Below are 26,241 nucleotides of genomic sequence, written 5' to 3'. Positions count from 1 at the left end.
AGTGAGCTACGTCTTGTCAGTCAAATCTGGCAACACTGGATCCGAGTCTGCGCAGTGCGAACGAGTCATGAAAACAGTGCTTAGTATGAAAAACCGACCGATCGAGCAACAACAACCTGTTGATAAAAAACATCATTGGGTTTTTTTTGTTAAAAGGTGGAAATGAGAGCCGTTTTAGCGTGGAAAGAAACCATTCGTGAACAATGGTAAGAGTCTAGATATTTATGTTTATACTGTCCACCTCGGCCCGGTGCTGGGGATGTAACGCTAGGTGGTTAGCAACGGCGGTTGCTATGTAAACTACGGTTAGCCAGCTAGCTAGCAAGCATTAGCCATACAGCAATTTGATAATCGTTGACAAATGACGGCGATGTTGGAGGTGGTTTGTATTTCTTGTATGTAAGCTTCCATGCAAAATGCCTCTCTTGTCAACAGTGTAGAACGTCAGCTTTCTTTTTAAACACGATATAACGTTAGGTCGGAGCTACTGTTAAGCTAGCTAGCTCTCGTTGACAGGTCTTTATAGAGGCTGCACATCATTGCTTGATATGAGTAACTTAGGTTATGTTTTATATGTATCTCCGTCAACCTAAGATAACGTATTTTAAAACGAACAGTCACAACTTAATTTTCCTTATCGAGTAATTCTGTTCTTTTACAATTTTTTCGCTATACTACTGGTCAAGCTCAAGCTCATTTTCATGTGTCATTAATCTGTCAATTACTTATTCAGTTATTCTACAGTTGTTTTCAGGAGTTAAACATAGGGATGGAAATATTGAGCTTTGCGGCTGTGTGGCAGCCAGCAGCACTGAAAACATGACACAGAATAAGAATAGATTCCACTAAATATCAGCTAATTCTGGTTGCACTTGTCCTGCAATCAGTGAAAAAAATGAACTGTAAAGATGTTGGCCTCTACATCAGGACAATGATCTAAAGCAGTTTGCAGAATCCACCATGAACTTTATCAAGAAACAAAGCTGAGTCTGTGGGCAGATCTTGTTGATCAACTAATCAGTTGACTGGAAAAGCATTTCAGCACTAATCCATTATTGTCTTTTGCAGTGTTTATGACCTCGCCTTCAAGCCAGATGGCACCCAACTCATCATTGCTGCTGGACTTCGTGTCCTGGTAAGGCTTTCCTGTTTTCTTTGGCCAATACAGGCACATATCTAAAGAATACATGCATTATTATTACACTTCATTTATTGTATTTTGTTTATTCTTATTTTTGCAGGTTTATGATGCAGCAGATGGAGCTATTATCCAGCCTTTAAAAGGACACAAAGACATAGTGTACTGTGTGGCCTATGCCAAAGATGGTACCCAACCTGCTTTCCACTCATACACATCTAAACTCATACACAACATTTTCCTTCATTAGTCATCATTGTTATCTTACTAACTGCATTCTTCTGCAGGTAAAAGGTTTGCATCTGGGTCAGCAGACAAAAGCATCATCATCTGGACATCTAAACTGGAGGGTATTTTGAAATATACGTGAGTGTCACTTTTGCTCATCAGGTTAGTATTAATGCATCCTCTGTAGTGTGTACTCCATCAACACTCTTTGTATTTTGAATGTCTTTATCTTTAGTCACAATGACTCCATCCAGTGTGTTGCCTACAACCCTGTCACTCACCAACTTGCTTCCTGCTCTTCTGGTGACTTTGGTGAGTGCATCACAACTGTAATTCTATTATGTATTTTAAAGTCTTGTGCGTAATATACTATAAAACTACTCTGATTTTTAAGAGCGAGAGAAAGCCCACATGTAACGATGATCATCTGAGCACTTTTTACATTTTTAGGTCTATGGTCACCGGAGCAAAAATCTGTGAACAAACATAAAGTGAGCAGCAAAATAACATGTTGTGGGTAAGTATCTTTAGCTGTAACTATCTGCGACAGTGGTACACTTTCATGTGACACATTTATATTGAAGGGTTTCATTTGATTGCAGGTGGACAAATGATGGCCAATACCTTGCCCTCGGCATGATGAATGGAGTAGTGAGCATACGGAACAAGAACGGAGAGGAGAAGGTTAAGATAGAGCGTCCTGGCGGCTCCTCCTCCCCTATCTGGTCCATAGCCTGGAACCCTTCTAAGTTAGTAGAAAAATAGACTGATATCTCATCTGAACAATTCATTAAATCTAATCCCTCACACTGCCGTATAACCTTCTGCACCTTCCATTCATGTTGCCAAGTTTTTAAGTAATGATGTGCTAATGAGAGTATGTCACATTTTGAGTGAATAGCTTGTGTAGGGCCAGCAGGTGGCAGTGGTCAGCCATGGACTGGTGGGACAGGCTCTTTGAGGAAGAGTCTTGTGATGATGTGGAGAAGATGTCTCTCCTCGATGCCCTCTACAGCCAAAGCCAGGATCTAAGCTATAGCCTCTTCAACGAACTACTGAACAGGTTATTTAAGAGGAAAGGGAGAGGAAGATGAAAAATTACAAGAGCAAGGGGTAAAGATGGCAGTGATGAGACACAATGAAAAGATGCACCAGATATATTATTATTGTGTCGCAGCAGGAAATATAATTGGTCATCCAAGGGAGGTCAGATCATGAGGTCAGCCAGGGAACAGTGTCTCTTGAACTGATAAGGGTTCAGTGTCTTGCTTATCGAGGCTTCAACAGGGTGAATTCTTCTCAGCACCAGGGCTTGGATGGATAGGCACATCAGCTTACTGTATGTAACAATAATAGAGGTAACTACAATACTATGTCCTGGCATGCAAGTAGATCTGCTAAGGATAAAGACAGTAAGGCTTTCCATTGCTGTCCATTGTTAGATAGAGGAAAGGGCTTTACCATATGTCTCCTAGTTGAAGTTGCTGCTCTTATTAACACTGTCATCATTACCTGAACAACCCCCCACTGGATTATGTTGACAAGGAGTATTTACGCCTAAAATAATTTTGTTGTGCTTTCACAGGGATGAGCACAATGACATTCTGGCTGTGGCAGACTGGGGTCAGAAGCTCTCCTTCTATCAGCTCAGTGGAAAGCAGGTGAATATCACAAGCCTGTGTAATAAAAATCCTGAGTCCACATGCCTGTGTACAGATAGCATGGCAGCTTGGCAAGCTCATTAGTGCAAGATATTCTAATACAACAAATGTTTCTCTTCTGTCACTTCAGACTCTGTAAGGTGGGGATTTAGATGACTCAAGGTCTCATTACCTTACATTGAGAATACGAAAAGACTACTAGAATTTTGTAATACTATCAGTCCACTGTATGTGCTATCACTTGCTTGCAGTAAGAGACAAGAATACTAGAGTCTGTCTGTCCAAAATACATGGTATTGGAAGCACTTTACTAAGTTTAAGACCTGTGTTTCCTGTTGTAATCAGACTGTTAAGGTCTATTGAAACCATAGCAGTACATTGGAAATGATCCTGCTATGCTTTAATGGTCCCCTCACTGTCCCCCCTTCCTCCTAAATTCCCTGTGGGCAGTATCGTAATTATAGACAAATATGCGCTGTTCATTACTCTGCCATTATGCCTTAGGCTCATATATTGTCATCGGCCTATTTATCTCTTTAAGTGAACATTTTGTTTTGATTACAACTCCAGGAATTGTTCGCAATGAAAGAAAATAACTACGGATTGTCAGGCAACTTTTTTCCATAGTGAGGAGAAACAGATGCACAGAGTTGGGGAATTGATATGTTGTTGTGCAAATGCACTTTGAACATTAATACAATAGAGGCTATTTAAACCAGTGAAGGACTTTCTTTTTTGTCTATCTTTTCATCAAACACTCAAAGGAATGGTTGAATGTACTGTGGACTTTGATGTGTGTCGGCCCAGACAGTGGGAAGTTTTGGCCCAGGCCCCTGTGCAATAAATATGGGGAATACTTGCTTTATTCTCGGTTTAATGTCCGCTTCTCTCTTTGTCTCCCTCAGATTGGAAAAGACAGGACTCTCACCTATGACCCATGTTGCGTCAGCTACTTCTCTAAGGGCGAGTATATAGTCATGGGTGGCTCTGATAAACAGGCCTCCCTCTACACTAAGGACGGTGTGCGGCTAGGAGCCATTGGAGAGCAGAATGCCTGGGTGTGGACGTGCCGGGTTAAGCCTGACTCCAACTTTGTGGTGGGTCTACAGCTTGTGAAGCCATATGTCAAGACAAGTTATCCAACCTTTAAAAAAATAGTGTGTGTCAGGGTGAGAGGAGAGGTAAGAGAATGTCATGCAAAACAATGATAAAGCTCAGACCTGACATTCAGAGTGCCATTCTGCATTTGATACATTTTCCTGATCTGATAACACAGCCCCTCTTTGGCTACACAGATACACAAGTCATTTTATTTTACAGTAACACCTTTACAGCTTTTCCTTTCACTATATTTAACTGAAAGTGATGAGGCATACAAGAGAGAATTGGTTGCTGGCAGAGTCTCTCAGTTAGACTCTGTAGATGCTTTAACAACAGGAACATTTTCCCACTCTCACAGTCTTTTCTTAGAGGTGTTAATAGGATGTACTGCTACATTGTTATCTCTTACCTAGGTGTTGGGCTGTCAGGATGGGACCATCGCCTGCTACCAACTTATCTTCAGTACAGTTCACGGCCTCTACAAGGATCGCTATGCTTACAGAGACAGCATGACTGATGTCATTGTCCAGCACCTCATCACTGAGCAAAAAGGTATACTTTTGTGTGCGTGACATGAAATTGAGTGTATGATAGAGGACCAATTTACATGTCACTCCAAATAATAGGTCATATGTCTCTTGAAGCATCACAGTTGGCAATGTAACCAAGATTACAGAGGGAATAAATATTTTGACTTTAACAGGAATTTATTATAATTCTCTTGTTGCCATACCAACAGCCATCCAATTGGGAGAACTATCAGGATTGTTTGTAGAGAGAATTTTGATAGCAGTCATTCAACAGCATGTATTGACTAAACCTTAACCTTCCTCGCCCCTCCCTTACATGCCCACTTTCTCTTTCATTTCCTTCTTTCCTCCAGTGAGGATCAAGTGCCGTGAGCTGGTGAAGAAGATCGCCATATACAGAAACCGTCTTGCCATCCAGCTGCCTGAGAAAATTCTCATCTATGAGCTCTATTCAGACGACTCCTCAGACATGCACTACCGCATCAAGGAGAAAATTTGCAGGAAGTTTGAATGCAACTTGCTAGTAGTCTGCTCCCAGCATATCATCCTGTGCCAGGTTAGATAGAGATAAGAGTTCCATGGCCATAACAACAAAGCACCCAAAACATTCATTTAAACGCACTGGCTTGTCTTGCTTGCTGCTACCAGCGCCTGTTTTCTTTTTGTGTCCTTCCTGACATAATGAGACAAACACTTTTCCTTCAGTTGTGCTTGTCAGGCCGAACTGTGACCTCTTGTTCTTTCTAAATCGCACTAATGCACAGTTGACAGATTGCGCAAGTGGCTGTAGAGACATTTGAGCGCTATTAACATAATGGAAGCAGAATGAATCAGCGTTCAGCCATTCACTACCAGCTCAAACAGCCCAGAGAAAAATGACAATATCATGAAATCGCTGGTTTCCCAGATGTTTCTGCCTAGTTTGCAAGAGGCTCCAGCTGTGCATGTGCTCCACAGGCTCTGTCTCTCTTCCCTTCTGAACCCTCTTCAAGCTGGATAAAGTGAGACAGTTGAATGAAAGGGAAGGACCACCGTCTGTTGAGCCAGTGGGTGTCTCTTGGGGTTCCTCTCTGCTTCTTGTCTCTATGTGTTTGACAGACGCTGGTAGGGAGGAGGAGCAGCCATAACACAGAGGTTATTTCCTTTTAAATCTGCCTGTGTGTGACAGAGGTGCTTCAGATCTCTCTCAAACAGGCACGATCGTGTTTCATGGCTCAGACAGCTTTTAGACCCTATAAATGGGCTGTGCTCGTATGGGCTGTGTCTGTCTGTGTCAAATCAAATCATTGTTTATCTTTGAAGCATTGCTTTCTGGCATTGAACCACACTTTGAAGTGTTTAACGTAACAATGTGTTAAGATTTGTTAGACGTTTACAACTGTTTTAAATAATGTAATGGGTGAGATTAACAGACTGTGAAATGATGAAAACAGAATAGTTTGGTCAGCATTTCATGTTTTATATGTAACTGTGGCCATTCTGCTCTGGTGCAGGAGAAGAGGCTCCAGTGCCTGTCCTTCACCAGCATAAGGGAAAAAGAATGGGTGATGGAATCCCTAATTCGCTACATCAAAGTGATTGGTGGTCCGCCAGGCAGAGAGGGCCTACTAGTAGGCTTAAAGAATGGAGCTGTGAGTATTTCAAGAAAATGCATTCCTACATTAAGTAATCTCAGAAATGGATTTCATGCTGATAAGCCCGTGGTCGAGGAATTTGAACATGCCAGAAACGGCTTTCCTCTTGAAGAAAAAGAGATGTATTTGTATGGGGATGGGCCTGCAAGTCATAAGTCATTCCTTGTGGTGTTTACATTTATTATAACTGGATTTAACTAGCGTTAGTTCCAATGTTTTTGACTTATTTTGTTCTTTTGTGATGTAGATCCTGAAGATCTTTGTTGACAACCCATTTCCCATCACACTGCTGAAGCTGTCGACGTCAGTGCGCTGCCTGGATATGAGTGCCTCCCGCAATAAACTGGCTGTGGTGGATGAGCACAACACTCTCCTGGTCTATGACATCAACAGCAAGGAACTGCTTTTTCAGGTCAGTTGGCAGTGGAGTGAGCAAAGTGTATGGCTGAGGAACCTAATTTGGTAGATTTTAAAATACAGTTGCACAAAATAGAATTATGTATGTATGAATGATTATTTGCCTTACGCACAGGCACATATTGTACTTCTGCCTGGTCTATCTTCCACAGTCACCTCTAGGCCATTTCCCCTACTAACCTCGTTTATCCACCTCCTCTCTTTTGCTTTTCCCCGTAGGAACCTAATGCTAACAGTGTGGCCTGGAACACCCAGTGTGAGGACATGCTGTGCTTCTCTGGCAACGGGTACCTTAACATTAAGGCTAGCAACTTCCCTGTACACCAGCAGAAGATGCAAGGCTTTATGGTCGGCTACAATGGCTCTAAGATCTTCTGCCTCCACGTCTATTCCATGTCAGCTGTGGAGGTGCCTCAGGTGTGTAGTGTGTCGAGAGTCTGTCCTAATCTGAAGGCAGTGACAGCGTTCCATGTGGCTACAATGTGGACATGAGGGCACATCATTGCCAGAGGACAGTTTATCTTAAATGTCACTGTATTTGTTTGTACTACAAAAACAAGGATTACATTTGTGGGTTGCTTTTCTATCAGTTAATGTAATGAAGGTGTTATTTTGTCTGTGGTCTTCTTCCTACTTATTAATTCATTTGCTACTGTTTTCGCATTTTTTAAGTTTGTGATTTTGATGGTGATATTGTTGCTCTGTCTAGTCAGCACCCATGTACCAGTACCTGGAGAGGAAGATGTTTAAGGAGGCCTACCAGATTGCCTGTCTGGGTGTGACAGACAGTGACTGGAGGGATTTAGCCACAGAAGCCCTGGAGGGACTTGACTTTGATACTGCCAAGAAGGTGAGTCAGATGCACACAAATTGTTCTGATCAAGACCTATTTATTTTTACTACTATTATTCTTAGGCTTTTTGTCATCTACAAAGACTCACCACCAATTTATAGTATTGACATTACACAGGCAGCTATATATAAACACAGGCAATGTTCATCTCTGAGGCAGGATTTTTAAGAAGCTGGTACTACTAAAGAAAAAACAAAACCTGCCCTCTAAACTATTTCTTTTCTTTTCCAATTTTCAGGCTTTTATTAGGATCAGAGACCTGCGTTACCTGGAGCTCATCAACAGCATTGAAGTAATACTCTTCCAAAACGGAAAGAAATCCTTAAATACCGTGTATTGCCAAGCTCACATTTTCTGTTTGTTGATTTCTGTTCTAGCTAGAGCTGACATCATCAAAGTTAGACAAAGCTAAGGGGAGACAAGGCCAATTACAGTTATTATTGTCATCATACATTTAATTTAATTGCTAGGCTTTTCTCTGGGCTCTACTTCAAAACCTTAAACAAGGGAGGAACTTGTATCCTTACTGGCCCTCTTGGGTCCGGTCACACACACATGTGCAAGCAAACATTTACACACAGTTAAGCACAGGCACGTTCCTTGACAGTATTGCATGCAGAGCTGAGGACAGTCTTTTTGAACTTGGCTAGTGCAAGGAGAACATTTCTGCTGTGTTCCCTTTTGAAAATGATGACATACATCTTTGAAAATGCGCTTTCTTCTAGTGACATGAAAGAAATGTTCATTGCTGGCTATAAAAAACATTATTTGTTCTCAAATTTTATTATGACTGATGGTATAGGAATTTAGTGAAGGTCGGTCAGTGAGACTGACTGCATCCAGCAAGCCAATAGTTTTTAGTGCCTTCTGTGCTGTTTGACTCACTGTGTGTGTGAGCACACATGAATAACTTTTGTGTGTGTGTGTGTATATACATGCATGTGAGTGTTTATCTTTGCATCTATGCCAGTGTTTGTGTTGACTGATTTGCAGGAGAGGAAAAAGCGGGGTGAGAACGACAATGAGCTGTTCCTGGCAGACGTCTATGCCTACCAGGGGAAATTCCACGAGGCAGCCAAGCTCTACAAACGTACTGGCCACGAATCGAGAGCCCTTAGCATGTACACTGACCTGCGTATGTTCGAGTATGCCAAGGTGATTAAATCATCGATTGACAACAATGCACATACACACGTACAGCATACCTTTGTATCAATACGGACAGAAAGACTTGGAAAGCAATGCATGTTTTAGGGGTGTAGAACATATGTTTTTCTTCATCATGTGCAGTTATGCCAAGTTGGGGCCCTGCGCTGTGTTCAAATGTCCCCCCTTTACCGTCTGTCTTTCTTCTCCTCATATATCACTAGAATCTCCACATATATCATCTGATCAGTACACACACACACCGTGCTCTTACACACATATCCCTGTCCCTGTACAACACAAAGCCAACTTACACACTGAGTTACATTTGGAAATGGAACACAAATGGAAAGAAATAAGGCGAGCCTCTGCTCTTACATGAGCACTTTGATGAGGAGGTCAGTTGGAGTTGAGACAAATTCATGCTTTATTATGTTTACATGTGGGGGGACACTTTGATCATCAGCATTACCATTACTTTGCTTGCGCAGATGACACAGCCCACGACTCGTTCATGTATATTTGTGTGTGCTTATGCATCAGATTGTATATGTATTTGATGTGGCTGCTGTATATTTATGTGGCTGTGTGGCCATCTGGTCCCACAGGCTGTTTGTTTTAGATAGGATGGACACCGGAGGGAAAGGTCTTCGAACTGCCTGCTTTGTTGGTTGACTCTCTTCCTCCTGTCACGGCCTTAACCCACATAATTTTGTGTGTCTGAGCTGGACCTCTTTTGCTCTGCATTCAGATTACTATTAGGATTGTAATTGTGATATTAACTGTGTTGCATATATTTCTCTTTTGTCCTCAGTCTTAATGAGGATTTCTCGGTTCTCAGTTGGAGTGTTCGTAATTGATAACTGTGTCTTTTTCATTTGCAGGAGTTTGTTGGAGCAACAGACCCTAAGAGCTCTCGGATTCTTATGACCAAGCAGGCAGACTGGGCTAAGAGCAGCAAGGAGCCGCGGGCAGCAGCAGAGATGTACCTGTCAGCAGGAGAACATCTCAAAGCCATAGACATTATAGGCGAGCACGGCTGGGCCAGACATGTAGGTGTCAGTCACTGTACAAAAAACTTTAGATCGGTCTTCTGCCCTGAGATACAGTATTATTTCTGTTCAACCTTTTCTTAACCGAGAAAAGGTTAGATTTCTGTGGTCCATTTTGCACAAATTTATAAATGTCATCCAAACTACTTCTTATAGTTCACAACTGAACAGAAGACAGTAATATATGTTAATAACTTTGAAAGGTATTTTAAATTGAAATCTACCAAAGTAGGTTCCTCAGCCATACACTTTACTCACTCCACTGCCAGCTGACCTGAAAAAGCAGTTCCTTGCTGCTGATGTCATAGACCAGGAGAGTGTGTCATCCACCACAGCCAGTTTATTGCGGGAGACACTCGTGTCCAGGCAGCGCACCGATGTTGATAACTTCAGCAGTGTGATGAGAAATAGGTTATCAAACAAAGATCTTCAGGATCTAGATCACAAAAACATTTAACAGCAAAACAAAGTCAGAACAGAGCATCTGCACTAATGTAAATTAAATCCAGTTATAATAAATATAGATACTGTAACAAGGTTAGAGATGTTCACAGACTCAGGCTATTATGTCTCCATTTTACTCAGTGGTGAAATTCTATCCTTTGTTTTTCTAGGTTTGACACATGTACGATCACATAGATTACTCTGAGATTGGTGAAATGACAGGGGCAAAATACAACTGAGTGCCAGAATAAAAATGATTAAATGATGATAAAAACTGATTCAAGGTTGAATCTGTTACAGATCTACACCTTAGCTAACTGAGGCATTAAGCTGCTTCAAACATTGCATACACCTGCTTTGACATGTGGAAGTTTAAGTTGCATTCTGTGTTGCATACATAGTAGCACAAGGTGGCAATAGTAAATATCCATGCGTCTCTCACACTGAGAATCTGCATTAAAATGGGTACTTGACATGCTAATAGAAAGCTGTGACAGCTAAGAAAGCACATAGGGAACTGTTACCTTTCCAATAGTCTTCACTCACAAATGCATAATGTATATGTGGAGTGTGTGAAAACCAGGGAAATTGATAAGCTGGTGGTCATATTAGAACTCCCCACTGACTCCATCTGACCCACTGTCTGCTTGCTGTGAGCGCCCTGTGGTGCTGCCAGTGGGTCAGCACAACAAACATTGCAGCTGAACACAGTCAGGACTTTAACCATCAGATTCAGTTAGTGACCCTGACTGGTTCACATTCTTTTTGGGGTCATGATCACAGTTTGATACAGCAGACCACCATTTTAGGGCTTATCTGCACGCGTCCTGTCTGTGTGTGCGTGCTCATTCCTCTCTTCTCTCATCCAGGCTTATCGACATTGCTCGTAAGTTGGACAAGGCTGAACGCGAGCCGCTGGCAAAATGTGCGCTCCACTTCAAGAGGCTGAAGCACCACGGCTATGCCTCAGAGACTTATTCCAAGATGGGAGACTTGCAGGCTCTGGTGCAGCTGCATGTGGAAACCCGGCACTGGGAAGAGGTCTGACACACTTATGCACATGGACGGCACACCTGCTCAGCTCATCATGACTTATATATAGGGTGTCCTGAGACAATCACATAAATATAATGTGAACCACATAGGGCTGTGCTAAAAAAAAACTGCTGTGGTATTCAAAACTCATATCATAAACCACAAAATAAGCCATTTTATGTTCATGGCTCGTTTAAGTTTTGCAGGGGTCTCCAGAAAAGTATACTGTATTTGTTAAAGTAACCACAGCTGAATGCAAACAATAAGACAATACATCTGCCTAATTTTCTATCCACTGACAAACTGAAACCATGCACACACTCCAGAGCTAATCATCCAGCTTTGGATTTCTCTGAATCCAAGCCCACATGATGATTAGAGAGTGAGAAGCACAAAACACTCTACTGCAGTGAAAGAGTATCAGCTTAAAGCTCTGTTCTGCTTCCACTCAAATTCCTCCATCAGGGCAGATCATGCTGCTCAGACACGAAGAAAATATTGCATTTCTTTAATCCTTCTACGTCTTTAATCGAGTTAAAGGCGTTACTGAGATGCACATTGACGATTTGCATGCTGAAACAGAGGATCCAAAAACAGAACATCAAATCATGATCACATAGTGCTGCCGTAGTATCTGAGGAAGTCTTCCTGGAAATTTATTTGATCCTCAGAGACAAAAAAGAAAGAACAGAGGGAGCGAAGGAGGCAGAGGTTGAGAGAACTGTTAGGGTTTATGTGCTTAACTGGAGGAGGTGGACACCAAGACGAGACAGAGCGCAGACTGAGTTACAGCAATGGGACCATATGGATGCTATTCACGGCACCCACTCTTCTCTAAAACAAAGTATTTCTTTAAATGACTTTGGGCTCAAAGGCCTGGGACACACACACACTCTTCCTCTCTTTTACAGTATAGTATGCCTTGGTGTGTGTTTCTTGGCTCAGGTTTAGCCACAGGACATTTAGATTAATCAGTCACTATGACAGGAAAATATGTGTCCACAGGGCACTACAACAGATCTTAATGCACTGTCATTCAAACGGCATAAAACCTGCGGTTGTACTTCTAATTGAGTGTGAAATCAACTTAGCTCATACGCTTTTCTTTGTTCTCAGCTAATTAATAATGCTGTACCTTGTTTTGACTGGAGGTGATGTGTGTTTTTCTGAATAATGTGTGGTAACTTGGTCGTCCGTAATCGACTGCAGCTCAGCCAAAATTACCCATGGCAGTCTGGCGCTGTTCTATATATATGACAATGTGTGAAATTCACATCTCAAGTGGTCACGTATACTGTATTACAGCTAATGTCTGTGCTTTGCTACTACGTGCCCATTTCTCAGGCCTTCTCACTGGTGGAGAAACACCCCCAGTTCAAAAATGACGTCTTTGTGCCTTATGCCCAGTGGCTGGCTGAGAACGATCGCTTCGAAGAGGCACAGAAAGGTGAGTTTGCATCACAGACAGCACTGCCCCTTCACATTAAAGCTGACAGTATGCTTGTGCAAGAAGTGCTTATTGGACAGTCAAATATCTTCAGAAACACCTTCCCCCGACACCTCTCTGATGTTGGATGGGCAGGGGGGCTGTGTCCACTAATTTCTGTAACTTTCTGGAATCAATAATCTGACATTCACACTCACTTCACGCTGTGATTGGCTAGTTGTGCATAGGTGACAAAGTAAGACAGGCATAAAACTTCTCTCTCTCGCTGTCTGCTTTTCTTCCTTAACACAGCTATTTTTGTCACTTTTAAACAACCAAGTGTAAAACTATGAATGTCTTTCAGACAAACCGTTTAAAATATGTGCCACTATCCCCATATTGAAACAATATCATGTCTCCTCTCTCTTTATGAAAGCCAGCTTTTTGCTCCACCTTCTAGTGTGGCTGTCCGGGTCAACTCGAAAACACTTTTGATTTGCGAAGTGGTCAGACAACATGTCATTCAAACAGCCCATAGTCAGCCTATATAGGATGCGCCAGTGTATACATTCATATTCTTCTTTAAAATATATGTTTCTAGGACTCTTTCAGCCATATCCAATGTTTACATATGGAAGTGATAAAGCCTGGCCTGGACGCAGACATTTTTCACTACTTCCTTAAGATTCTCTGTATCCACTGTAAAACATGATCCTCTTTGCTGGAGCAGAGCAGAACAGAGCTGGGCTGCCTGTTAACTGAATAACATGCATGCATGTCTCTAATCACCAGTACTACAAGCGGCTCTGATGATGATTACCAACTGTAACCGTAGTTATAATCAGCTCATAGATTTATAATTATGATCTCAGCAGGCATATTTCCTTTTCTACATAATCTCTCTCTGCCTGTCTCGACATAGAATACATGACTGAACAGGCCTGATTGTATTGGAGCTTGCTTATGGTCATGCATTTTGCTGATTGTGTGTATTTTAGTCAGACGGTGATGTAGACTTGTGTTGCTCGTGATTGCAATTGAGTCTAAGATTCTGGCCTGTCCACCGCACTGGTACTTTTCAATGATGGATTTAGAAATGGCTTAGACTGGACTAAATTGGTTGGGTACATATTGTGGGGGGATTCAAATGAAGCTCACTTGTTTTCTGGACCTCCAAGCATCCAGTAAGACTTTCTAATGGATCTTTATCATTTTAATAATCACCTAAAAGCTCATTTTTCACACTGCCCATATTTTGAATGTATGTTTGAATGTATCTTTTATTAGTTACCATACTTCTCAGTTTCATTCATTCAAATTCTTGTAAAACTGGATCACGCTTTAGTATTCTAATTGATTGATAAAGGTCACGCACCTCTGTAAATGAAAAACAGACAGTGAGCCTCAGAAAATTCAATCAACATCATGCTATAAACTTGATCGACCAGATTACTGTTACATACACAAAGCAAACATGTTGGTTGCTGAGGCAACAGTTGTCCTAAGGATGACCTTGCTATGTGTATTTACCTATATAACCCATGGCAAGTCCTATTTACTTTGACCAGAAATTGTTTAGTACTGGTGCTCTACACATTTTTCAGTTTGAGCACTAGGGGAGAGGGTTGTGTGTGCGTGTATTCCTTTCTAAAATTAACCAACAGCAGCTGAATGTGGTTTTTATCCAGTTAGGTAGGCTGATAAATATTTGCCACTAATGCGCCCTGACCCCCTATGTGGTTGTAAGGGCAGGGTCATTTGTGGGGTCGACTCCCTAAAGCTGTTTCTAATTACCCTCTGATAGGAACATGAAGAATAGCACTCATGTTTATTAAGGCTTTAAAGTCAAGCTGCTTTGGTGTTTGATATTCAGGAGCAGCCTCCCTGTTTGGACAAGACTTATGTTAGTTATTACATGTGAAAAATTAGGAAAACTTTGTCTACAAATTGGTGAAGCACCACTACTGAATAACCAAAACAAAGAGCACTTCTTTCTCTAACTGAAACTTAATTTAAAGAAAGGAAAAAAGCTTTCATTATACTTTCCTCGTGTTTGATTGTGAAATGATTTCTGGAAGAACTGTGTAAAAACACTTCCATGATAACTTGTCACCAAAGATGTCACACAAAAATAAATAAATAAAACAAGGTGTCTTGGATTGCAGCTTTAAATCCAGCATTGCTTCAAGACTAGACTAGTTTTTTGAGGCCAAATAATAACAATCCATTCATCAACACTTTGGTTCTTTCACTCTAGCATTTCACAAGGCAGGGCGACAGAACGAAGCTGTGAAAGTCCTGGAGCAACTTACCCACAATGCTGTGGTGGAGAACAGGTTCAACGATGCAGGGTACTATTACTGGATGCTGTCTATGCAGTGTCTAGACATCGCTAGAGGTGAGAGGTATCTTCAATGCACTGATACACCATCTGCAACACAACTATGCACAGTTAGTTTTTACCATAAAGCTTGGTGCATGTATTGTTCCCTACTAATGCTGTTGGTATTTCTTTTTTTATTTGAATCAGAAAGTGAAGAACAGAGGGATGAAATGCTGAAAAAGTTTGAGCGTTTTCAGCATCTTGCTGAGCTGTACCATGTCTATCGCTCCATTCAGCGTTACACGGTGAGAACACGATACTTTGTCAACCTTAATCTCACATAGCCAGACCAGAACAAAACTGGGAGGAAGCTTTGAAATCACAAGGCAGCTATTTGATTGGCTGTCAGATTGAAAACTGCTTACCCCTGGAAATAGTACCTACTATGTAGTCAGATTTCTGTTTGGGTACAAACACATTCATGTTTCCAATATAGGGTTGTTGTTTTTTTTTTCACTCGAAGTATACTGACAGCCCACTGTGTTTCTGCCCTCTTTCTAATCAACTTTTGTACTCAAATTTCTCCAGACCACTGTGAGTTTGACAAGAGGGAGGCCTGGCTCTGCAAGATTATGTCAATCCCAAAAAAAAAAGAGAGACTCAGGGTAAAGGAAAAATTTAGATATGCACCGAGGATGTTAAAAAGTAAAGAAAAGAGAGCATTGAGTGTTAAGTTCAGCCAGAGAGCACTGAAAGGGGATTTAATCAACTTGAATTACTCAGGAGCCGCTATTATTAGACTTCTTTTGCAAATGCTCCACGTAAATGTTGAGTGACAGGAAATTTCAGATGGACGTAATACACCTAAATGCTAGCAGTGACAGATATGCCCTTTATGCCACTGTCAAAATGTTTGCTTCCTGAAACCTCCCTGACCCCTGTCACCATAGTAACCAGATGCTTGATTGATCACAATGACTATACCTCATCAGTGGTCTTCTTCAGGCCCCCAGCCCTAACCTACTTACAAACAAGCAATCCCTGGTTATGAGCACTATATGGGTGACCTGGCGTATGTCAGTGTCCTCAGTTTGTTGTTACAGCTTTCTGCTCGGCTGCGGTCACACCCCTGCAATACAGAGGCTTCGTTGTGATCTAGACCAGAGCAGGAAACCTCTATATCTCACTTTAACTCTCCCGGGCAGGCACAATAGATTTGAACTATCAACTTTTGGGATAAAGTGCTGTTAGTGATTGCTTTAGTAAATTCCTCTTCCCCTCCCAGGGCACTGTGAGGTGCGATGAGGCATTGCAAAGGGTTAGGCTGCTTTTAGACCAGGTTAAAAGATTAAAAACTTAATAAGGAGAGAAGGAGAGATGGAGCTTTTAAAAATGTAAAACCTACAAAGTTTTATCAGAGATTTCTCTCATTTTATAATCCCTTCATCCTCCGTCTCTCATTTCTGTTTTCATCCTCAGGATGAGCCCTTCAGCTCCCACATGCCAGAGACGCTCTTCAACATCTGCAGGTTCCTCCTGAACAATCTCACCAAGGACATACCACCAGGCATTTCAAAAGTGTATCCTTCCATTTGAGAAAGTCATTGATTGTGTAAGATACCAGGCAAATATTTTTAGAATAAAGGACTGTAGGGCCCTTCCTCTCTGGAAAACTCTGAAGAGCAGACATGGCAATCTCAAATTAAGACTGGCAGAGGCATAGATGATAAAGTGGTGGAACAGAGATAGAAGTATAGAGAAAACGGAAGAGTTGGCGCCACTGTGGAAACCATGCTGCTGCTGAGAGAAAGAAAAGGGGTGATCATGGGTAGGAGGAGACGATGCCAGCAAGAGGCACATTCTCCATTATCCAAACAAATGCTCTGATTACTGAACTCATATCTATACATACATAAACACACTAAACAATATGCTTTAATTTGAAAAAATACACACAAAGCCACCCTCAGCCACACAGACAAATCCATGTAGTCTCACACAGTGGTATGAGGAAGGAAAGCCCAGCCTTTGAGGAGGAAATCGGGCTGAGCAGCTGGGATCATCTGTGGCCAAACTGAAAAACTTTGAACTTAGATTTATAGACTTAGCTGGGCTGCATTGGGCTTGGTTTGAACAATTAAACACAATGTCACAAAAAAAGCTGCACTGAACAATAGGAGGACATGCATTTATCAACAGCCCCAGCCGTGGAACAGAACTGGGTGTGTGGGAGGAGCTGGAGAGTATCTGAGTGGAGAGGAAAGGAGAGGAGTGGTGTTAAGTTTTAGGTGATGGAGGAGTGCCAGCGTAGAGCTGTTGCAGCTGCAACTCATTGACCTGTCATAGCCACTCTCAGAGCTGCTCTCCTAACAATCTGTCTCCATATGAATACAAATAAGTAACAATTTCCTCAACTGGAAACACGAAAACAGACACGCATGCCTGTGTAAGCACACACACATGCCCACAAAATTCTAAACCGAGGTATTACTTTGATGGCATTCAGCCAGTGTTGCTGGCTTAGCATGGCTCTACTCATTAAGAGAAAAGAAGGAATATACCATCATACCTATTTATACACTTTCCACATAAAAAATAACTTCTTATTAATGAGATATCTAAAAATCAATATCCCTGTGCCAACTGTTCCTCTTACATGAATTTTCCTTGACCTGATTATTAGTAACACCTTGTATGCGTTGGCCAAGCAGAGTCAAAAACTGGGTGCATATAAGCTTGCCAGGTATTCTTACGAGAAGCTCCAGGAGCTGCACATTCCCTCTCGCTTCCAGGAGTCCATAGAGCTGGGGAGCCTCACCATTCGCTCCAAACCTTTCCACGACAGCGAGGTGTGTTAAAGAGTTGGATGCTCATGTCACTGGTAGAGCTGCTACACAGCCCCTGCATTCTTATATGGGTTAAACTTGTGTGTGTTTACTGCAGGATCTGATTGAGGGCATGATGTGCTACCGTTGCTCCACCAACAACCCCCTGTTGAATAACCGCGGGGGTGTGTGCATCAACTGCAGGCAGCCTTTCATCTACTCAGCTTCATCATATGGTCAGTGACACACAACCATAGTATGTGTAGTATTTGAGAGGACTCCGTTTGTGTTTCTAATGTATTTCTTTGTGCACAGAGGTGCTGCCCCTGGTGCAGTTCTACCTGGAGGAGGGCATCAGTGATGAGGAGGCTGTGTCCCTTATTGACCTGGAAGTTCCTCACATGGATGAGAGGGAAGCACGCTGGCAGGATATGGACAATGGTGGTATCCTTTGAACTGCACATTAACACACGTGCAAAGTAACAGATGATTCGCATGCCTTGTATGAAATATTAACTCCTCACTCTGCTGGTCCTGAGAGTCTGTATGCCTGCCCTAACACACTGCACTTCTCTTCAAAAATGAAGCATGTGACTCCCCTCCGCCTTGTGACAGTTCCAAGAAGCTGTTTAGTCTTGCGTTGGCCTCGATTCTGTGCTGGTGGGTAAGCTGTCAGAGCTAAGTCATCTTAGCTCTCGAGCTAATAGGGTTAGCGAGGCTCTCCTGTCTCATCTTAATGACACTAACCCTCCAAGAGCCGTAGCCACAGCCCTAGTGCAGGGATTAACCTGCATTAGCCGGCAGACACTCAAGGGCACTGAGGTCTGCTCTGTTCTCCCAGAGCCATGTCGTGACTGACAGGCACGACTGATTGGCATTTTGAACACTCAACTCTTAGAATAGTCTCTGAGGAATAATTTTGTAAGGGTTTTTCCTCTTTTCTTGAAAATATATAATTGCAGAAAACATGCATAACAAATAAAAAATATGATGTTGAAATCTGTGAAATGCATGCACTGCTTGGGCTGTTTGTTCTTAATTAACACCAATCAGAGCTGCAGGCTTTGAGGATGGATGATGGTTTGGATGATGCAGAGGAAGATCCATTTACAGCCAAAATGAGCTTTGAGGTAAGAAAGGACAGAACAGATGTGCTGATTAATATTCCACCAACTGGGCGAACCAGCTAGAGAAGGTGAAAGGACGGGGTCTGTAATAGAACCGTGCATGTGTGTCCAAACAGCAGGGGGGCTCGAACTTTGTCCCCGTCAAGGTGAGTCGCTCGGTGCTGCGCTCCATGAGCAGGCGGGACGTCCTGATCAAACGCTGGCCCAGGCCGCTTAAATGGGAATACTTCCGCTCCCTGCTGCCTGATGTGAGCATCACCATGTGCCCCACCTGCTTCAAGGTACAGTCTTCATTCTTTCACTCTCTTTCACCAGCAGTATTTCGTTCTTTTTTGGGGGGTGTGCTATAATGCCTTTGTCTTTCTGTTTCCTTGTAGATGTTTCATAGTGAGGATTATGAGCTCCTGGTGCTTCAGCACAGCTGCTGTCCTTACTGTCGCAGACCCATCGACGAACCAAACTGACCTAGCAGCTATTTTAAACATTTGAATTATTGTAATCTTTTTTGTCCTTCAGATTTTTATCCTGTACTTGATTTTCTGACATTCCATCATTATTCTTGTGCTCTGTAATACAGTGATCACTGTAAAATACATAGATATTTGTTTATCATTAACTTGACATGAATGTATTATGTGCTGTTCCCTCGAGCTCCCCATCAAGAGAAGCCGACGGCTGGTTGACTGAAGTAATACCTGTAGTGTTTGGTCATTATAGAGTGTAAGAAAAGTGCACCATCAGCCAATCAACCCGATTGGATTATTAGGATCAGATTACTGAGAACATCATCACTTTAAAGGGAACATGGGTGTACAGTGTAAAAAAATATTGCCATGAAAACAAATTTATTTAAAAAAGGAAAACACACTATTTTGACTTAACAGAATACACCAATTTGTTATGTAGAGGATGTTATTATTCACAAAGGCCAGATACATCTGCCAACAAGTGCATTCCACTGGCCTGTATACTGAAGCCGTATGTTTTATAACAGCATCAGATATGTCATCTGTTTAGTTATAAGAATGTATTTTTATATTGTTATGAGAGAAAACAAGTCTTTTCAATAAACTTTTTTTGGGCATTTTTTTTTATTCCAGCGGGTTTTATTAATAATATTTCTAAGACCACTTGAGTTTTTACTCTTTTTAGATTGAACTTTAGGATTTATGTCTGAAATAGAGAGTCGGAGTGAGAGTGCATGCTACGAGCAGTACGCCCCACTGATTCTGATTACACTTAAGGCAATGAGTTGAGCTCTGCGTTATGCAGTGGTTAGGGATTAGTCTTTCATGGATGCAAATAAGTTTGGATTGCTTAAGAAACTTCATTTGTAGTTTGTCCACTGTGAATGGTTTCAATCACAGATAGGCTGGTTTCCCCTTTGCCATCCTCCTACTCTCTCGTCTCATTCTGATGATACATTGATGCACATGACAGTAATGATGGGGTTTGGATAGTCCATGGCTGTAACCTCTCACCTTGAAAATGCTTAGCATACCGCATAGCTATTTTTGGAGTTTTCTCTTGTAATGCTTTGCGTGTATGCATGTGTGAAAGTGGGAGAGAGGCAGTCTGAGATTGAGTGTCTTAATTCCATCTCTGCTAACACTTGTGCTCCGTGTGCATCCCTAATCCGGCCGGCCTGTTAAAAGGTGCCGCACGTCCTCGGGGGTCTGCAGAGCACAACTCACTTCCACAAGATCCATCCCTCCATCTGTTCCGTCCTGTCTCCCCCATTTGCACTTCAGCTGCACCACAAGTCTCCCTCACAGCATTTTATCGTAGAGAAGAGGCACAGACTGTTTCAGCCAGTGTCTCAGAGGAAGAAAAATCGTCACCAGCAACAACAGCAGCAGCAGCAGCAGCAGCAGCCATGAATGGCACAGAAGGACCCAACTTTTACGTCCCCATGTCTAACAAGACTGGGTTGGTTCGCAGCCCATTCGAATACCCTCAGTACTACCTAGCTGAGCCCTGGAAGTACTCTCTTGTGGCCGCGTACATGCTGTTCCTTATCATCACTGCCTTCCCCATCAACTTCCTCACCCTCTACGTCACCATCAAACACAAAAAGCTGAGGACTCCTCTGAACTACGTACTGCTCAACCTGGCGGTGGCCGACCTCTTCATGGTGGTTGGGGGCTTCACAGTTACTCTCTACACAGCCCTGCACGGATATTTCATCTTAGGGGTCACCGGCTGCAACATTGAAGGATTCTTCGCCACCTTAGGAGGTAAGAGAGAGGACATGTGAAATGGGGCATAAATTCACCTGTTACATATTTTCATTCTGCCATTGAATGTGAATTTTATCTTTTGTCTATTCTCTTTCATACCTGAAATTTTGTGTGTGAGAATTCTTAAAATCTAAAGAAAGTTAAAGTGTAATATCAGGGTAAAAATGCATGTTTTTCAATTAAATGTCAGCCTTCTTTTTTCTGTGTCTCAGGGGAGATTGCTCTCTGGTCTCTGGTGGTTTTGGCTATTGAGCGCTACATTGTGGTCTGCAAGCCAATGACTAACTTCCGCTTTGGGGAAAAACATGCCATCGCTGGCCTGGCATTCACATGGATCATGGCCCTGACCTGTGCTGCACCTCCTCTGTTTGGATGGTCCCGGTACCGTATGTTTTAGTGTCTAGACTGTGCTTACCAGGCTTTCAAACCATACAAATATTGAACTTATTTACACATTGAAGCACCTTAGAGATTATTTTTATTTACTTGCAGCAGTTCGTGGTATGTGGTAGCAAATATTGTGTGTGATAGTGTTGATGGGAATTCTTAGATTATGATTATGTGTGTGGATGCAGGTACATCCCAGAGGGAATGCAGTGTTCCTGTGGGATTGACTACTACACTCCCAAGCCTGAGATCAACAACACCTCATTTGTCATCTACATGTTTGTCCTCCATTTCTGTATCCCCCTCTTCATCATCTTCTTCTGCTACAGTCGCTTACTCTGCACTGTGCGAGCGGTAAGAACACCACTGTCAGATGTAATATTAATAATAAGGATGCAATACCTCCTTTATCCCTGTAGAGAATTTCTGTCCTTTTTTCCCCTTTTCTTTTTACCTTTTTCCCCTCCACAGGGAGGTTAGAACATCACAGAACTGAGTCTCTGGAGATGTGAGGGATTTAATGGCTCAAGGACACTTCAGGAGGGCAGATTGTTGCCAACATGGCAGCTTATACCCAGGTCCTCAAGCTGAAGGGCAGTCTGCCTGCTCACTATGTCATCCTGATGCCCTCATTAATAATAGAATTACAACATTGATAATGTAGTAGCGGTTATAAATAGTTAAAAAAACAATGCTGACATTCTTTTGATAAAGCGCAGGCCTTTCTGTTTTTAAAGGCTCCATCTGTAATTTTTTGATCCATAAAATAAAGATCTATTTGCATACATGTATATCTACTGTCCTTTGATTAAAAGACCTGTCAGTTTGGTAGTCTAATTCTGTGATAAGTTTATCTTTTGTTGACATTTGCTTCACTGATCAGTCATTTCTTAAGTTAATAAGCTATGTATGTGTGTACTCAGGCCGCAGCCCAGCAGCAGGAGTCTGAAACCACCCAGAGAGCAGAGAAAGAAGTGACACGTATGGTCATCGTCATGGTGATCTCCTTCCTGGTGTGCTGGGTGCCCTATGCCAGCGTGGCTTGGTACATCTTTGCCAATCAGGGAACTGAGTTTGGACCGGTATTCATGACGGCTCCGGCCTTCTTCGCCAAGAGTGCTGCTCTGTACAACCCAGTCATCTACATCCTGCTAAACAAACAGGTATGTCTGACAAATATCTATCTAAATACAACTCCTGTGTTCAACATGCTAAAATTATAGTTTTTTCTCAATGGAGTCTGGTAGTGACATACAGTGATATTTCTGGTTAAACATAAAGGATCTTACGCTTTAATAAAAAGGTTTGTTTCTGTAGGAATCCTATCCATAATGTTGTCAGACACTTCTAACAATATGAGCCTGTCACTGGCAAAACAATCACTTTAGTGGACGCACTTTGACAGGGATGAGTGCATCGTTTGTTTATGCTGCAGCAGCTGTTTGAGGTGGAGATTCCAAATTATTTTTGTCTCTAGCAATCATTTACACCCAAAAACACGTTCAGGTTCAGTTTAAAAATACTGGAATCATCCTTTCAGTTGTCTTGAAAACATATTAACACACAATATACTATTTACACTGAACATTTTTATGTAATTAGTACTTATACTTTTGATATTTTAAGTATATTTTGCTGATATTTCTGCACTCCTACTTCAGAGGGATTTTGAACACAGGACTTTTACTTGTAATGGAATATTTTAACATTAATGTATTGGTATTTGTAAAAGGTAAAGGATCTGAATACTTCTTTCTCCCTTCAGTTCAGAAACTGCATGATCACCACGGTGTGTTGTGGAAAGAACCCATTTGGAGACGATGAGGCTGCTGCCGCCGCCGTCTCCAAAACCCAGACCTCATCCGTCTCTTCCAGCCAGGTGGCCCCCGCTTGACCTGCCATCACCCCCACCCCCAGCCCCGGCTCCTCCTCTTCCACTTCCCATCTGTCCCTGCTCACCTAGGGACCCTCCACCGCCAAGCAGCACTATGTTCTATCGGCCAATCCTCTTGACATATCTCTCCATGTGTCTTCACTGCAGTGGCACCTTTGGTGGGACTGACATACTCAAGAGCCAGCATGTGTTATTCTCAATCCATTTAATCATGGAAAGTGTTCAGCTGGCTTCACAGAGTTTAACCCAGCATCAAGGGGGTGTTGTTTGTGTGATGATCCAACTGAACACATTCCAAGCTTCCCCCCCGAAAAAAACACAAATGGTGAAAATCTAATACAACAGACCACACTACATGATTTCATCCACATCAATTCTTGTTCAAGTAACTGTTTCAGCTCTATATCCCCCCCAAAAATGCGCTTTACAATCCATTTTCTGAATACTTAGTTAAAATTAGTCATGAATTTGTTTAGTTATCTCATGAGTTTTTAAGGCATCAGACAGGACCGTCTTCTTGTCGCTCCTCTTTGGAGCTTTGCAGAGGTGGTTCGTTTTCTCCTGGCATTGACTGAAAAGTGAGTGTAAACAGATGGACCTGAAAAGAGCCTCTGCAGGGAGAAGGCACCTCCTGCAAGAGACTGGCTGTGCATGTGTGTGTGTGGTGGACGTTTATGTGTTTGAACTGAATGGATGTCAGAATGTCAGTGTGCGTATTAGGGAGATACCGGGATATTGTTTTTGTTCAGTGTATAAAGGCTAGGATCTCGTGGAAGTTGTTCTGTGTCCTGCAATAAAAACAAAGCTAAATGTCTCTGTGTTTTTTCCCTCACTCTCTTTATCATGAGACCATTTACAAGGCTTCCTGAGACGTTCCAGATGCTCATTTGTGGGCCTTTGGGTGGCAGGCCAAATCTTAATGGCTTTCAAATGTTAAAAATTCACTTTGCTATAATGCATTTAGGAATGAAACACTGAGATTCGGTACAATAAATGTTGTCATCGTTAGACACTTTAAAATCCTAAATACTGTAATTTATTTCACAAACTCTGACAAGTCATTTGGCATCACAAATACAGTCTCTCCTCAGATTATATTGAGCTCACTTTTTTTTTCCATAAATGTAATTTTCCCTCTTTTTAAATTGGTCAGAATCCAACATGATATTCATTCTTTTACAAGCACACTGATCAACACTTCTATACTGATGCAGCTCTTCCCAGTGAACTACATTAACATTTGATTTCATTCAGTCATTTATATTTCTTCTCTTTTTCACTCCTCCTCAACCCATCATCAACCCGCAAAGCACATTGGGACATCTAGTTCAGAGCACCGATGGGAGCCAGTCGCCCATCTTCACCAATCACACCTGAGAACGTTGCAGGCTTTAGGAGATGGGAGGAGTTTTATCGCGATCCTTCCTACTCATCCTGATGAACAGGCCACTTGAAAGCATTATAACACATCTATAAATATTGCTATGGACATTATAATACAGTACAGTGCATCATTGGCTCGTTCCCTTACAGAAAAGGGTTCAGTGCGTTAAGATTGCCACTGGGGGCTTACTGTAGCTCCCAGCAGCTGTAAAGACATCCAGAGAAAAAAAAGCCTCATCTCCAAGCTCCTACACATTCCCTCTAAAGCATAGCTGAGCCAGACTGGAATTCTGTCCATGTCATGGGGAAAGATTTGGAAAAATTGCTCAGCGTTCCCAGATGAGAAGAGGAACACCTTGCAAATGTATAATGCTTGACAGGCAGGTTTATGTCCTTTCGCTCTGCCACTTTTCACGCTTGTTAAGAGTCTGTGGGAATAATAATGACACTTATGAAGGCTAACTCCGCAGTGGCCGGCATTTCCCAAATCACTGCATGAGTGGGAGGAAGGCTGCTGTCAGCAGGAGAAAGAGATGGTCGAGTAGAAGAGACGGGCAGGTTTCAGGCTTCGCTGCAGCACTCGTAGATGTTGTCCTCCACGAGGGCAATGACCTGCTCAAACTTGTGGTGCAGCTGAGTGCGCCGTGCAGTGGGGTTAGACTCCAGAGCATTCACCACCTGACCGGGGAGGGGGTAGGGGTGGGGCAGAAAAGAAGAAGAAGGAGGAAGAAAAAAAAACAAAAACACAACAAAGATGACTTTCAGTGGCTGTCGAGCATTCATGCATCCATCTATCAGCCACCTGCCTGGACATAGAAAGTCGAACGAGGGAGACAGGGAGAGCAGCGGAGGAACAAGTGAAGTGCTTCAGCCTCTTCTCCTGCCTTCACGCATGCCTCCACACCACAAAAGCCTCTGCTCTTCACATATTTACAAAACCCACATCTGCTCTGTTTTTCATTGCCCAATAGTTGTCACCGTGTCAGTGGGATTTATGGGCTCTTAGCGGCAGTGTGCTACCAGGCAGAGCGAACTGAGCTGGGGCGAGAGAATAGGCAATCAGGGGCCATTCACAGAGCTCTGTGAATCAGAGTCTAAGCCCCTGGCCCACGTCAGTACAGTAGCATGACAGAGGAAAGCAGCTAAACTGTATTATCATGAGGGTGCTCCATTAAGGCACAGTCACCACTGACTAAGCCTCTCCAGAGAATAGTCACAGCAGTGAAGGAAACGTGGGGGAGGACAGCAGGGGCTTGAAGGGGGCTAGTCCAAAACAGAATGGGAGATATGAAGCAGCAACTTAGCACTGTCATTAAGCAGATAGGGGTGGTGGATAAAAAGGAGGTAAACAGCATGTTGTTTGCTTAAAGTGAAAGGTGGGCTGGAGAGGAGGATTG

General features: G+C 42.4%; 3 protein-coding genes across 3 annotated transcripts in view; 2 read left to right on the top strand and 1 right to left on the bottom strand.

Moving 5' to 3' along the window:
- Positions 1–35: 35 nt before the first annotated feature.
- On the top strand, positions 36–20,027 carry ift122 (intraflagellar transport 122 homolog (Chlamydomonas)). The gene is made up of 30 exons (XM_018697948.2): positions 36–206; positions 1,069–1,135; positions 1,242–1,326; positions 1,426–1,504; positions 1,602–1,678; positions 1,817–1,883; positions 1,969–2,115; positions 2,952–3,027; positions 3,933–4,124; positions 4,542–4,680; positions 5,012–5,214; positions 6,152–6,289; positions 6,540–6,704; positions 6,929–7,126; positions 7,419–7,559; positions 7,801–7,854; positions 8,556–8,717; positions 9,593–9,764; positions 10,303–10,306; positions 11,074–11,245; positions 12,584–12,686; positions 14,923–15,063; positions 15,196–15,293; positions 16,468–16,568; positions 17,672–17,837; positions 17,932–18,049; positions 18,129–18,257; positions 18,867–18,943; positions 19,057–19,221; positions 19,318–20,027. The coding sequence occupies exons 1-30, from the start codon at positions 163–165 to the stop codon at positions 19,402–19,404; spliced, it is 3,567 nt and encodes a 1,188-aa protein (XP_018553464.1). The 5' UTR covers positions 36–162; the 3' UTR covers positions 19,405–20,027.
- Positions 20,028–20,169: 142 nt separating this feature from the next.
- Positions 20,170–24,871, top strand: LOC108898086 (rhodopsin). Its single transcript, XM_018697945.2, has 5 exons — positions 20,170–21,177; positions 21,393–21,561; positions 21,756–21,921; positions 22,491–22,730; positions 23,333–24,871. The coding sequence occupies exons 1-5, from the start codon at positions 20,817–20,819 to the stop codon at positions 23,459–23,461; spliced, it is 1,065 nt and encodes a 354-aa protein (XP_018553461.1). The 5' UTR covers positions 20,170–20,816; the 3' UTR covers positions 23,462–24,871.
- The window catches only part of plxnd1 (plexin D1), a 61,468-nt gene continuing 59,701 nt past the window's right edge, over positions 24,475–26,241 (bottom strand). The window contains 1 exon segment of the mRNA XM_051071306.1: positions 24,475–25,522. Within this exon segment, the coding sequence (XP_050927263.1) occupies positions 25,406–25,522 (117 nt within the window). The 3' untranslated portion in view covers positions 24,475–25,405.

This window comes from Lates calcarifer, linkage group LG6, assembly GCF_001640805.2.
Source record: "Lates calcarifer isolate ASB-BC8 linkage group LG6, TLL_Latcal_v3, whole genome shotgun sequence".
In the NCBI taxonomy this organism is placed as follows: Eukaryota; Metazoa; Chordata; class Actinopteri; family Centropomidae; genus Lates; species Lates calcarifer.
This window is presented reverse-complemented; position numbering and strand designations above follow the sequence as displayed.

Coding starts and splice junctions, on each gene's coding strand:
- ift122 (XM_018697948.2), top strand. CDS start 163: ATGAGAGCCGTTTTAGCGTGGAAAGAAACCATTCGTGAACAATG. Junction 1,505..1,601: donor GAGGGTATTTTGAAATATAC/GTGAGTGTCACT, acceptor CTTTATCTTTAG/TCACAATGACTCCATCCAGT. Junction 7,560..7,800: donor ACTTTGATACTGCCAAGAAG/GTGAGTCAGATG, acceptor TCCAATTTTCAG/GCTTTTATTAGGATCAGAGA.
- LOC108898086 (XM_018697945.2), top strand. CDS start 20,817: ATGAATGGCACAGAAGGACCCAACTTTTACGTCCCCATGTCTAACAAG. Junction 21,178..21,392: donor ATTCTTCGCCACCTTAGGAG/GTAAGAGAGAGG, acceptor TCTGTGTCTCAG/GGGAGATTGCTCTCTGGTCT. Junction 22,731..23,332: donor ACATCCTGCTAAACAAACAG/GTATGTCTGACA, acceptor TTCTCCCTTCAG/TTCAGAAACTGCATGATCAC.